The sequence below is a fragment of the Dendrobates tinctorius genome, unplaced genomic scaffold, assembly GCF_039654945.1.
Source record: "Dendrobates tinctorius isolate UK_male_01 unplaced genomic scaffold, ASM3965494v1 ptg000231l, whole genome shotgun sequence".
NCBI classification, from domain to species: Eukaryota; Metazoa; Chordata; class Amphibia; order Anura; family Dendrobatidae; genus Dendrobates; species Dendrobates tinctorius.
The window spans coordinates 21,779,204-21,792,957 of NW_027361898.1; the positions used below are offsets into that span (position 1 = coordinate 21,779,204).

The following is a 13,754-nucleotide window of genomic DNA, read 5'->3' on the forward strand; positions in this document are numbered from 1 at the left end:
AACCCCCGGTACACTGCGATCGTGTTTGATCGCAGTGTGCCAGGGGTTAACGTGTCGGCTGACTACCTCTTGAAGCTCATCAAGAGAATGCCAAGAGTGTGGAAAGCAGTAATCAAAGCAAAAGGTGGCTACTTTGAAGAACCTAGAATATAAGACATATTTTCAGTTGTTTCACACTTTTTTGTTAATTATATAATTTCACGTGTGTTAATTCATAGTTTTGGTGCCTTCAGAGTGAATCTACAATTTTCAGTGTCATGAAAATAAAGAAAACTCTTTGAATGATAAGGTGTGTCCAAACTTTTGGTCTGTACTGTATATATACAAGTTATACAAATAATATGCCAAGTAACAGCACAGGACACAGGTAATATCAGGTAAGTATGTGCACATGGTGTATTTTAGATGCTGCTGTACCTGTTGAATTTTCATGCAAAAGACACTAAGAGGGAATCTGTCTGCAGGTTGTTGCTATGTAATCTGAGGACAGCATGAGGTAGGGATTAAAACACTGAACTCAAAGATGTGTAATATGTCCGGCTGTGTGGTGCTGTTTATTTACAATGAAGGTTAGATCAACTGGTGAATACCACTGCTGTGACTAGCTGGCCACTGCTTGCAAGTCGGACTCTGCCCCTCCTGTGATAAGCAGCTCACTGTCTACAGACAATGTACATATAAAGCCTGGTATGGGCTGCGGGGGGCAGCTCTGTGAGCTCTGTTGCATTGCTAAATCTAAAAGCTCTGTGTGAGAAAGGCTTCTCCCAGTAATCTAAGTGATACATCATTGGATCCAGCTTCTCTTTTACTAGATTATACTGCTCTCAGATAAGGTAGCAAGAGCCTGCTGACAGATTCTTTTCAAGGAGAACACTAGCTGTGTTTTTCCCTGAAGCATCTTTTATTTGTCTCTCTGCCGAACGGCCGGCCGCCAACCAGCACCACTCTGCCGAACGGCCTGCCGCCAACCAGCACCACTCTGCCGAACGGCCTGCAGCCACCACCGAATAATATCGACATCACAGTGCGATCCTGACAAGAAAGCAAAATTGCAGCTTGATCGACATTGCAGAGCTACAAGAAAATGGCGCCTAGCTACACCTATGAACTGGGCATGACAGTGGGAGAACATAATGCAAAACTGATGTGGCCACAGCACTATAAACACGGCTGGAAATTGACAACACTCTACGGCCTGAATCTGCTATATTAGCTGTCTCGCTCTGACACATTATTTACAAATTGCCATATATACAAAATAACTAATCTAGGTACCTAGACAAATAATTACATAAGTCCTGTTATACATTCTTGTGATTTGCCCTTAGATATCAGTGAAGGAAGTTTACATAATTATTATATACAGAAAGAAGTAACCTAATTACTTTAGATAACTAGTTATATACATCCACAGAGTTTGTGCCTAGCTAGCGATATGGTTATATCCCAAATCAGCACCACTATCTATGAGATCTAAATTAAGATCACCAATTAATAAACAGAAAATCTCCTGGAGCAAAGGACAAGATAAATAGATCAATGACCTCACACTATGTATGTTTATGGAGCACATACCCTCATATATTATAAGATTTAAAAAAAAAGTTATATTATATTATAATTGAAGGGATCTTTAGATAGGATTTTTTTTTTTGCATTGGGCAATTTGTAAATAGTGTTCTTGTTATCCTACGCTGATCCCATGAACAAATTTTCTCCGACAGATTGCACAAGCACAAATGGCAAAAAAAAAAAAAAAAAAAATTATTAATCATTAAAGGGAATCTGTCACCCCATTTTTGGCCTATGAGCTGCGGCCACCGCCATCAGGGGCTTATCTACAGTATTCTGTAATGCTGTAGATAAGCCCCCCGATGTAACCTGAAAGATAAGAAAAACAAGTTAGATTATACTTACCGGGAGGCGCGGTCCGGCGCCCCCCCATCTTCTAGCAATGATGTCCTCCTCCTTACTTCTGCCACGGTTCCTGCGCAGGCGTACTATATCTGCCCTATTGAGGGCAGAGTAAAATACAGCAGTGTGCAGGCGCCGTGAAAGGTCAGAGAGGTCCGGTGCCTGCGCACTGCAGTATTTTACTCTGCCCTCAACAGGGCAGATAACAAACGCCTGCGCCGGAGCCGCGGCAGAATTAAGAAGGAGGACGTATTGTATGAAGATGGGAGGCGCCGGACCGGATCCCCGGGTGAGTATAATCTAACTCGTTTTTCCTATCTTTCAGGATACATCGGGGGTTTATCTAGAGCATTACAGAATGCTCTAGATAAACCCCTGATGGTTGTGGCCGCAGCTTATAGGCCAAAAATGAGGCGACAGATTCCCTTTAACACAAATAAACTTTGAGACAGATTTTCTTTACAGGGTAATTGTACCTTAAGGCCCCGTCACAAATAGCAATCTCGCCAGTGACGCTGCACGCTGGTATCTAGGGTAAACAGCGGGTAACTAAGAGCCGCGCGGCACTTGGATACCCCCGTTTACCCTAGATCCCAGCGTGCACGCTGGGATCTAGGGTAAGTAGCAGGTAAATAAGAGCCGCGCGGCTCTTGGATACCTGCTGTTTACCCTAGATACCAGCTTGCTCGCTGATCCTGATCGCTGGTGGGTCTATGTGACAGGTCACCAGTGATCAGCCTAACTATGTCCCAGCGATCCCAGAGAAGGACTGGGAACAAAAGAGCAGACACTGGCCCCTTCTGACTGGCCCCTTTAAGCAGCAGTGAGCTGGAGTCCATGGGCTATAGCTGGTCACACCTGAACCCCACAACCCAGCGTTACAGCGCCCCGTATACACGTCTGAGCTGATAGGCAGGGTCGGGGCCTGTGGTATTTCCATCAATAGTAGTCAAAGAAAAAAAGAAACATCCGGCACTGTCCCTGAGAAAGAAATACCCGCAAAGTCACTTATAACTGCTATCAGTGTGACACCTGTAAACCTTGCTGAACGGGTGCTCTATCCATGTGAAGAAAAAACATGAAATATCATAGTAGAAAAAGACAGCAGGATGGCACTCACCGTTCTCTTGAAATGATTCACTTTATTTCATATTAATAAAGCATAGGCAATGGCACGGGAGAAATGCAAAAAGACGGACGACAGCCGTTTCGTGCATGGGACCTGTTGAAGTGCATTGTGCACGAAACGGCTGTCGTCCGTCTTTTTGCATTTCTCCCGTGCCATTGCCTATGCTTTATTAATATGAAATAAAGTGAATCATTTCAAGAGAACGGTGAGTGCCATCCTGCTGTCTTTTTCTACTATGATATTTCCATCAATAGGAGAAGGGGACATGTGAAGCTGCTCTGCCCATTCGCGAGCTCTCCTTCCCCATTGTCCCACGTTACCCATCACTGCTCCCGGATGGATATCCCTAGGCCCGAACTGCTAGTCTGCCCTTCAGGCACTTGCCCAGTGTGTCACTGCTTGGGGGGCCGCCAGCTGTTTTTATGGCTGCCGGCCCCTTAACCCCTTCATGACCCAGCCTATTTTTTACCTTAATGACCTGGCCATTTTTTGCAATTCTGACCAGTGTCCCTTTATGAGGTAATAACTCAGGAACGCTTCAACGGATCCTAGCGATTCAGAGATTGTTTTTTTTGTGACATAATGGGCTTCACGTTAGTGGTAAATGTAGGTCGATAATTTTTGCATTTATTTTTTAAAAAAAATGGAAATTTGGCAAAAATTTAACAATTTTCAAATTTTAAATCTTTATTCTGTTAAACCAGAGAGTTATCTGACACAAAATAGTTAATAAATAACATTTCCCACATGTCTTCTTGACATCAGCACAATTTTGGAAACAATTTTTTTTTTTTGTTAGAAAGTTGTAAGGGTTAAAAGTTGACCAGCGATTTCTCATTTTTACAACAAAATCATTTTTTATTTTTTTTTTTTTTTTTTTTTAAGGTACCACCTCACATTTGAAGTCACTTTGAGGGGTCTATATGGCAGAAAATACCCAAAAGTGACACCATTCTAAAAACTGCACCCCTCAAGCTACTCAAAACTACATTCAAGATTATTAACCCTTCAGGTGCTTCACTGGAACTAAAGCATCAATTTTTTCATTTTCACATGGGTAATAGGATAAAATGGATCCTAAATTTTGTTGGGCAATTTCTCCTGAGTACACCGATACCTCATATGTAGTGTTGAGTGATACCTTCCGATATCGGGAAATATCGGATTGGATCGGACTAATACCCAAAAAGTATCGGATATCGCCGATTCCGATACCGGAAACCAATGCAAGTCAATGGGACAGAAATATCGGAATTAAAATAAACCCTTTCTTTCCTTGTAGGTTAATTCTACATGAAGGAAAACAACTAAGAATAATGTAGAATGTATTGGGGGAGGTGGAGGAGACATTAACCCCTTCCTGACATGAGACGTACTATCCCTTCCATGGGACCCGGGCCCCTATGCCCATGGACGGGATAGTACGTCTACCGCGATCAGCGGCGCCCACGTGGTGAGCGCCGCTAATCGCGGCCGGGTGTCAGCTGATTATCACAGCTGACACCCGGCACAATGTGTCAGGGGCGGTCACGGACCGCCCCCGACATGTTAACCCCTTGCACACCGCGATCAAACATGATCGCGGTGTACCGGGGGTTAAAGGGAAGCATCGGCAGGGAGGGGGCTCCCTCCGTGCTTCCCTGAGCCCCCCACGGCAGCGCAATGTGCAGCGCTGCTGCCGGGGGCTCCTTTCCTGCAGGCCCCCGAATCCAAGATGGCGACGGGGGCCTTCGGGGGCCTGCAGGAAGCTGGCTTCTTCAGTGCCTGCAAAGCGCAGGCATGAGGAAGCCTTCTGCAGTGCCTGTGACAGATTGCTGATGTCAGTGATCTGTGATGTGACAGATCAGCGATCTGTCACAGGACAGTAATGTCCCACCTGGGACTATCTAATAAAGTAAAAAAAAATAAAATAAAAAAAGTGTTAAAATAAATTAAAAAAAAAAAAAAAAAAAACGCCAAATAAATTAGAAAAAAAAAAAAAAATATATATTCCCCCAAATAAATCCATTTTTTAGAAATAAAAAAAACAAAAAACAATAAAAGTACACATATTAGGTATCGCCGCGTCCGTAACGACCCACCCTATACAACTGTCCCATTAGTTAACCCCTTTAGCGAACCCCTTAAAAAATAAAAATAAAAAACGAAGCAAAAAATAATGATATCATCATCATACCGCCAAACAAAAAGTGTAATAACGCGCGATCAAAAAGACGCATATAAATATCCATGGTACCGCTGAAAACGTCATCTTGTCCCGCAAAAAACGAGCCACCACACAGCATCATCCGCAAAAAAATAAAAAAGTTATAGCTCGCAGAATAAAGCGATGCAAAAATAATTATTTTTTATATAAAATAGTTTTCATTGCATAAAACCGACAAAACATAAAAAAACGACCTAAATAAGGTATCACTGTAACCGTACTGACCCGAAGAATAAAACCGCTTTATCAATTTTATCGCACGCGGAACGGTGTAAACGCACCCCCCAAAAGAAATTCATGAAACGCTGGTTTTTGTTCATTCTGCGTCCCAAAAATCGGAATAAAAAGCGATCAAAAAATGTCACGTGCCCGAAAATGGTACCAATAAAAACGTCAACTCGTCCCGCAAAAAATAAGACCTCACATGACTCTGTGGGTCAAAATACGGAAAAATTAGAGCTCTCAATATGTGGTGATGCAAAAACTATTTTTACAATAAAAAGCGTCTTTTAGCGTGTGACAGCCGCCAAACATAAAAACCGCCATAAATAGTAAATCAAACCCCCGTTATCTCCCCCTTAGTTAGGGAAAAATAATAAAATAAAAAAATGTATTTATTTCCATTTTTCCATTAGGGCTAGGGTTAGGGTTAGGGCTAGGGCTAGGGTTAGGGCTGAGATTAGGGTTAGGGGTGTGTTGGGGTTCGGGTTGGAGTTAGAATTGGGGGTTTCCACTGTTTGGGCACATCAGGGGCTCTCCAAATGCAACATGGCGTCTGATCTCAATTCCAGCCAATTCTGAGTTGAAAAAGTCAAATGGTGCTCCTTCCCTTCCAAGCTCTGCCATGCGCCCAAACAGTGTTTTACCCCCACATGTAGGGTATCAGCCTACTCAGGTCAAATTGCAAAACAATTTTTGGGGTCCAATTTCTCCTGTTACCCTTAGGAAAATAAAAAATTGGGGGCAAAAATATCATTTTTGTGGAAAAAATACGATTTTTTTATTTTCATGCCCTGGCATTATAAACTTCTGTGAAGCCTTTGGGGGTTCAAAGTGCTCACCTCACATCTAGATAAGTTCCTTAGGGGGTCTAGTTTTCAAAATGGGGTCATTTGTGGGGGGGTTTCCACTGTTTGGAGAGCCCCTAATGTACCTAAAGGCAACATGACACCCGCAGACCATTCCATCAAAGTCTGCATTCCAAAACGTCACTACTTCCCTTCCGAGCACCGACGTGTGCCCATACAGTAGTTTTCTCCCACATATGGGGTATCAGCATACTCAGGACAAATTGGACAACAACTTTTGGGGTCCAATTTCTCCTGGTACCCTTGGGAAAATAAAAAAATGGTGACTAAAAGATCATGTTTGTGGAAAAAATACGAATTTTTTATTTTCCCGCCCGGGCGTTATAAACTTCTGTGAAGCACTGGGGGGTTCAAAGTGCTCACCACACATCTAGATAAGTTCCTTGGGGGGGTCTAGTTTCCAAAATGGTGTCATTTGTGGGGGGTTTCCACTGTTTTGGTACATCAGGGGTTTTCCAATCGCGACATGATGTCCGATCTCAATTCCAGCCAAAAACGTCAAATGGCGCTGCTTCCCTTCCGAGCTCTGCCATGCGCCCAAATAGTGGATTACCCCCACATGTGGGGTATCAGCATACTCAGGACAAATTGCACAATAACCAATCGTTAGCGGGCACCATGTCGCGTTTAGAGAGCCCCTGTGCACCTAAACATTGGAGCTCCTCCACAAATGACCCCATTTTGAAAACTAGATCCCCGAAGGAACATATCTAGATGTGTGGTGAGCACTTTGAACCCCCAAGTGCTTCACAGAAGTTTATAACGCAGAGCAGTGAAATTAAAAAATCATTTTTTTTGCTCAAAAATGATTTTTTAGCCCGCTATTTTTTATCTTCACAAGGGTAACAGGATAAATTTGGATCCCAAAAGTTGTTGTCCAGTTTGTCCTGAGTATGCTGGTACCCCATAAGTGTGGGGGGGGGGAACCACTGTTTGGGCACACGTTGGGGCTCGGAAGGGAAGTAGTGACGTTTTGAAATGCCGACTTGATGGAATGGTCTGCGGGTGTCATGTTACGTTTGCAGAGCCCCTGATGAACCTAAACAGTGGAAACCCCCCACAAGTGACCCCATTTTGGAAACTAGACCACCCAAGGAACTAATCTAGATGTGTGGTCAGCACTTTGAAGCCCCAAGTGCTTCACAGAAGTTTATAAAGCAGAGCCGTGAAAATAAAAAAAAAAAAAAATTTTCCTCAAAAAATGATTTTTAGCACCCAATTTTTTATTTTCCCAAGGGTACCAGGAGAAATTTGGACCCCCAAATTTTTTGTGTAATTTTTCCTGAGTGAGCTGATACCCCATATGTGGGGGGTAAACCACTGTTTGGGCGCACGTCGGGGTTTGAATTGGAAGGAGCACCGTTTAACTTTTTGAATGCAAAATTGGCTGGAATAAATGGTGGCACCATGTCGCGTTTGGAGACCCCGTGATGTGCCTAAACAGTGGAAACCCCTAAATTCTATCTCCAACCCTAACCCCAACACACCCCTAACCCTAACCACACCTCTAACCCAACACACCCCTAACCCTAATCCCAACTCTAACCCTAACCACAAGCCTAACCGTAATCCCAACCCACCCCTAACCCTAATCCCAATCCTAACCGTAATTCCAACCCTAACCCTAATGGAAAAAAAAAATATTTTCTTTATTTTATTACCTATGGGGATGATAAGGGGGGCGGTGATTTACTTTTTTTTTTTTATTTTGATCACTGCGAAAGTCATCAAAATAAATGAATGAATCTGCAGGCCGCAGATTACCGGCGGGCGCACTGCGCATGCGCCCGCCATTTTCCAAGACGGCGGCAAACCGTGACGGCCAGATGGACTTCGGAGCCACCGTGCAGGGTAAAAGGGGGTGATCGGAGGGCGGGGGGGAGCAGATTTTGACAGCGGCTGCCGATCGGCGCCGTCAAGATGGTGGCGGCGGCCGATCGGCGCTGTCAGTCAGTTGGAGGGAGGTCGGTTCAGTGTCTCCAGCCATGCCCGATGCTATTCCAGCATCAGCCATGGCTGGATTTGTAATATTTCATCAAATTTCATTGATGAAATATTACAATCGCTCCGATTGGCAGTTACACTTTTAACAGCCAATCAGAGCGATCGTAGGCACGTGGGGGCTAAGCCACACCCCCTGAGGTTAACTCTAAGGTGTCCTCTGTGTGCGGGTCGGGTGACCTTTCAGTGACGCCGGTCACCCGACCCGCAGGGGGGCAATCAATTCATGACGCCACATAGGCGTCATGGGTCGTTTTGGCACGACTTTTCATTACGCCTACGTGGCGTCAAAGGTCGTGAAGGGGTTACATTTTCTGGGTGCCTGTATCACTGGGGGCAAGAAGCGCGCACGCAGCATTCATCAACTGAACGCTGCGACACACATGTTGCTGGAGCTGGGAACGCGCCGACATATAACCGCATTCCCGGACAGAGAGCATACGCTCTGCGCTTTTCTACCCTAGCAGCCGCGGCCTGGCTGCAGCAGTGGGGAATGAAGAGAGGTGAGTATTTTTATTTCTTTATTTTACTCAATCAGTACTATGTATGGGGATATACAGTAAGTAAGGAAAGTATTCAGACCCCTTTAAATTTTTCACTCTGTTTCATTGCAGCCATTTGGTAAATTCAAAAAAGTTCATTTTTTTCTCATTAATGTACACTCTGCACCCCATCTTGACTGAAAAAAAACAAATGTAGAAATTTTGGCAAATTTACCTGAAAAAGAAAAACTGAAATATCACATGGTCATCAGTATTCAGACCCTTTGCACAGTATTGAGTAGAAGCACCCTTTTGAGCTATTACAGCCATGAGTCTTCTTGGGAATGATGCAACAAGTCTTTCACACCTGGATTTGGGGATCCTCTGCCATTTTTCCTTGTAGATCCTCTTCAGTTAAGTCAGGTTGGATGGTGAACGTTGGTGGATAGCCATTTTCAGGTCTCCATTCTACTAAGGGCAGGGCTATGTGTGGGGCCATTCTATTAAGAGCATGATTTCTATGTACACCCCTGGCCTCCACCTTATAATCTCCAGACCAGCAGTCAGCCGCAGTGTGTTGTCGTTACTGCCCCAATGTGCAGCAATCTGGGTCACTGGGTGAGTTAGGGTTCTATCTCAACACAGGGACAAATTTAATACATTTAAAGAGGTATCCACTACTTTAATATTGACCTACTGTAGCTGTAGGATAGGTGATCAAGGTCTCATCTGTTTGGGTGCAATACCTGGAGCCACAGCAGATCAGCTGTACTTGGGGCCGGCAGGAACTGCTCAGTTATGGCACAGCACAGCTCCACCTACTGTATAGTGGCCGGGTACTGCACGTTTGTCACCTATTCAAATAAAGGGGCGGATGTGCAGAACCTGGTTGTGGCCACTATTCAGTAGATTGAGCTGTGCAGTTCTGTAACTGAGCAGTTCCTGCCAGCAGCGAGAACAGCTGATCTGTGGTATCGCACCATCACCGATCATACATTGATGACCTATCCTTAGGATAGGTCATCAGTGTTAAAGTAGTAGACAACCCCTTCAAATATTCATGTTTCCCTCCTCTGGTCCAGAACTGGCTGGTGGCTGACTTATTGGGCTGCTGATAATTACGTTTTCTCCCAGTCTTTCAGCCAGTTTTGCACCAGGAGCTTAATTGGCCAAGAATTCATGCTTTCTATATGTCCTGGACAGACAGTCCCTATAAACGAGGAGGTGGTGTCGCATTGTATGTTAGAAACGCGTATATCTGCACAGAGATTGAAGCTTCAGAGACTGGGAGTTCTGTGGAAACTGTTTGGGTAAGAATACAAGGACAGAACAATGGAAAGGACACCATTGTAGGCATTTACTATAGCCCGCCTGTGCAAGCTGAAGATATGGATGAACTCTTTATGCATCAAATGGCCAAGTTCTCCAAAAAATATGACATAGTTGTCATGGGAGATTTAAACTATCCAGACATTTGTTGGGAATCTCTCTCAGGCAAAACTAACAGGTCAAGGAAATTCTTATCCTCTCTTGCTGACAACTATCTTCCAAAAGGTAGGGGAGAAAACAAGGGGATCTGCTACCTTGGATCTAATCCTTATAAACAGGGAGTAAATGGTTGAGGAGGTAAAAGTGGCTGGGACCCTAGGAGGTAGCGACCATGCTATTTTAGAATTTTGGATAACTAGAGGAGGAAGACCTGTGAAGACTCAGACGTCAAGGTTAGATTTCAGAAAGGCAGATTTTAAGGGATTCAGAAAGAGAATTGGAGGGATCCAATGGCTGGATATCCTTAAAGACAAAAATGTCCAGGAAGGATGGGAAATCTTGAAAAATGAAATTCTCAAAGCACAATTGTTAACAATTCCGAAAAGAGGGAAGAATAGGAAGCATTTAATGAAACCAGGATGGATGAACACAGAACTTAAGCACATGCTAAAAAGGAAGAAAGAAATGTTTATAAAATGGAAAGAGGGAGGCATATCTAAAGAAGAATATAATGCTGTCTGCAGAACCTGCAGGGCACAAATCAGATTAGCTAAAGCTGACAATGAATTGAAGCTTGCAAGAGATGTCAAAAGCAATAATAAAGGATTTTGGGGATATGTCAAAAGTAAAAGAAAAGTCAAAGATGCTATAGGATTTTTACAGGATGAAAATGATGAAATGGTAAGACAGGATGTTGAGAAGGCCGAACTTTTAAATTCCTATTTTGCATCTGTTTTCTCTCAGAAAGGAAATGTAACATCAGCTGTTCTTCACTGTCCTATTAAGGGACTAGAAGAATCCAGGATATCTATAAACAGAAAGATAGTGAGGAAACCCTTAGCTAACCTAAATGAATTCAAGTCTCCAGGTCCAGATGAATTACACCCCAGAGCACTGAAGGAGAAAGCATAAGAAATTTTTGAACCCCTCTCCATAATCTTTGAAAATTCTTGGAGAACAGGAGAAGTCCCAGAAGACTGGAGAAGAGCAAATGTTGTTCCTATCTTCAAAAAGGGGAAGAAGGTGGACCCAGGCAACTATAGGCCGGTGAGTCGTCTGACTTCTATACCAGGAAAGATCTTTGAACAAATAATTAAACAACATGTATGTCAGTACCTGGATAAGAATGAAGTGATTAAACAGAGTCAGCATGGGTTTGTAACTAATAAGTCATGTCAGACTAACTTAATTTCCTTCTACGACGGAATCACTGATTGGATGGATCAAGGAAATGCTGTAGACATAGTATATCTTGACTTCAGCAAAGCATTTGACAAAGTATCTCATACCATCCTTATTGAAAAAATGACTAAGTATGGAATGGACAAGGCAACTGTTAGGTGGATTCATAACTGGCTTAGTGATCGGACCCAAAGAGTGATCGTAAATGGCTGCACATCCAGTTGGAAGAATGTCTCAAGTGGGGTACCACAGGGCTCTGTCCTGGGCCCTGTATTGTTCAACATCTTTATCAACGATTTAGATGAGGGAATTGAGGGTTAACTGATTAAATTTGCTGATGACACAAAGATAGGAGGGATAGCTAATACTAGAAAAGAGAGAGAGAGGATTCAAAAAGATATAAATAAACTGGAGCAGTGGGCAGCAACTAACAAAATGGTTTTTAACAGGGAAAAATGCAAAGTACTACATCTGGGCAATAAAAATGAAAAAAGCATATACAGAATGGGAGGAATAGGGCTAAGCAACAGCACATGTGAAAAAGACTTGGGTATACTAATAGATCACAGACTGAATATGAGTCGACAGTGTGATGCAGCAGCAAAAAAGGCAAATGAAATTCTAGGATGTATTAACAGAAGCATACAGTCTAGATCACGTGAAGTCATTATTTCTCTCTACTCCTCTTTGGTCAGACCTCATCTGGAATAGTGTGTCCAGTTTTGGGCACCACATTTTAATAAAGACATCAACAAACTGGAGCAAGTTCAGAAAAGAGTGACCAGAATGGTGACCGGTCTGCAAACCCTGTCTTATGAGGAAAGGTTGCAGGATTTAGGAATGTTTAGTTTGTAAAAGAGAAGACTGAGAGGAGACTTAATAGCTGTCTACAAATATCTAAAGGGCTGTCACATTGTAGAAGGATCATCTTTATTCTCATTTGCACAAGGAAAGACTAGAAGCAATGGGATAAAACTGAATGGGAGGAGACACAGATTAGATATTAGAAAAAACTTTTTGACAGTTAGAGTGATCAATGAGTGGAACAGGCTGCCAGGAGAAGTGGTGAGTTCTCCTTCAATGGAAGTCTTCAAACAGAGGCTGGACAGACATCTGTCTGGGATGATTTACCGAATTCTGCTTTGAGCAGGGGGTTGGACCAGATGGCCCAGGAGGTCCCTTCCAACTCTACGATTCTATGATTCTATATAAATCAGATCTTCTTGGCCAAATAAGCTCCTGGTGCAAAAGTGGCTGGAAGACTGACCGTTTTTAGTAAAGGTTTAACCCCTTTAATTTTTTCTTTATGTGGTGATAACATTAAGGGCCCGGTCACACGATTGATGATTGCCAGAGGATTGGATCGATTGTGATAATGGCATTGATCGCACTCTGATGAGAGTTTGATCAGTGCTAGTTTACGGTGATCTGATTCTCTTGCATGAGATTACAAAAAATTTCAGTGGGGTCACGGGGCATAGGCACAGTGACAGAATGTCCCATCTCCCAACTTTTAAAGACAAGGAGGGGCATATATTGTCATTTTTTTACCTATTTAACTCCCTTAGGGTAGGTGCACACGTTCAGTAAATGGCAACGCTTTGGATGCAGTACATGTCCGCTGTGTCCACAGAGCTGCCGGCTATCGAACGCAGGTGACTCCACATGTGATCACTGTACCGTGCAGAATCACCGCATCCTATACATTGTATGGGTGAGATTTATCCCACGGAAGCTCGCGTCTCCTCAAGAGAAATAGACATGCTGCGCCTCATGTCCATCTCCACGGGCGCCTGTGGACGCATAGTGGACATGGGATTTCTTGAGATCCCAAGTACACAGCGTCCAACCCGCAGCAATTACTGATGGTGTGCACATACCCTGAGTGTTCTCTCCCACAAACTGTACGGAAAAGGCTGCAGAGAACAGATACACTCCTATTTCATTGATTTACATGCGGGCAGCTTTGGTTTGTGTGTCAGGGTTGATTTTCAGTCACAGTCTGGCCCTGGATGTCCCTCACCCGCACCCCTGCCCTTCCAGAGCCCGTACAGCACCCAGCTCTCCCCTTGTGCCCCCACAGACGCGGCTCCATAGTGCTGCACCCACCTCCTTCTGCTTGGCGTCCTGAGGGTACACGTCCGGCGGTCCCAGCCGTGGTCTTTTCAGCGGCCGGTGTTCATAGCTTAGTATACCGAAGGCCGCCATCTTCCTTCCCTCTTAGGGGACGCGCATGAGATGACGTAGGAAGGAAACAACTAGTC

At 43.8% G+C, this 13,754-nt stretch overlaps 1 protein-coding gene across 2 annotated transcripts in view; it reads right to left on the reverse strand.

Annotated features, from left to right (window-relative positions):
- The window catches only part of MED12 (mediator complex subunit 12), a 179,997-nt gene extending 166,243 nt beyond the window's left edge, over window positions 1–13,754 (reverse strand). The window contains exon 1 of one of the 2 annotated variants that reach the window (XM_073556161.1): window positions 13,600–13,754. In XM_073556161.1, coding sequence (XP_073412262.1) covers window positions 13,600–13,698 — 99 coding nt within the window. In that variant the 5' untranslated portion in view covers window positions 13,699–13,754. The remainder of the gene's footprint in view (window positions 1–13,599) is intronic. The other variant, XM_073556162.1, reaches the window with a different exon arrangement.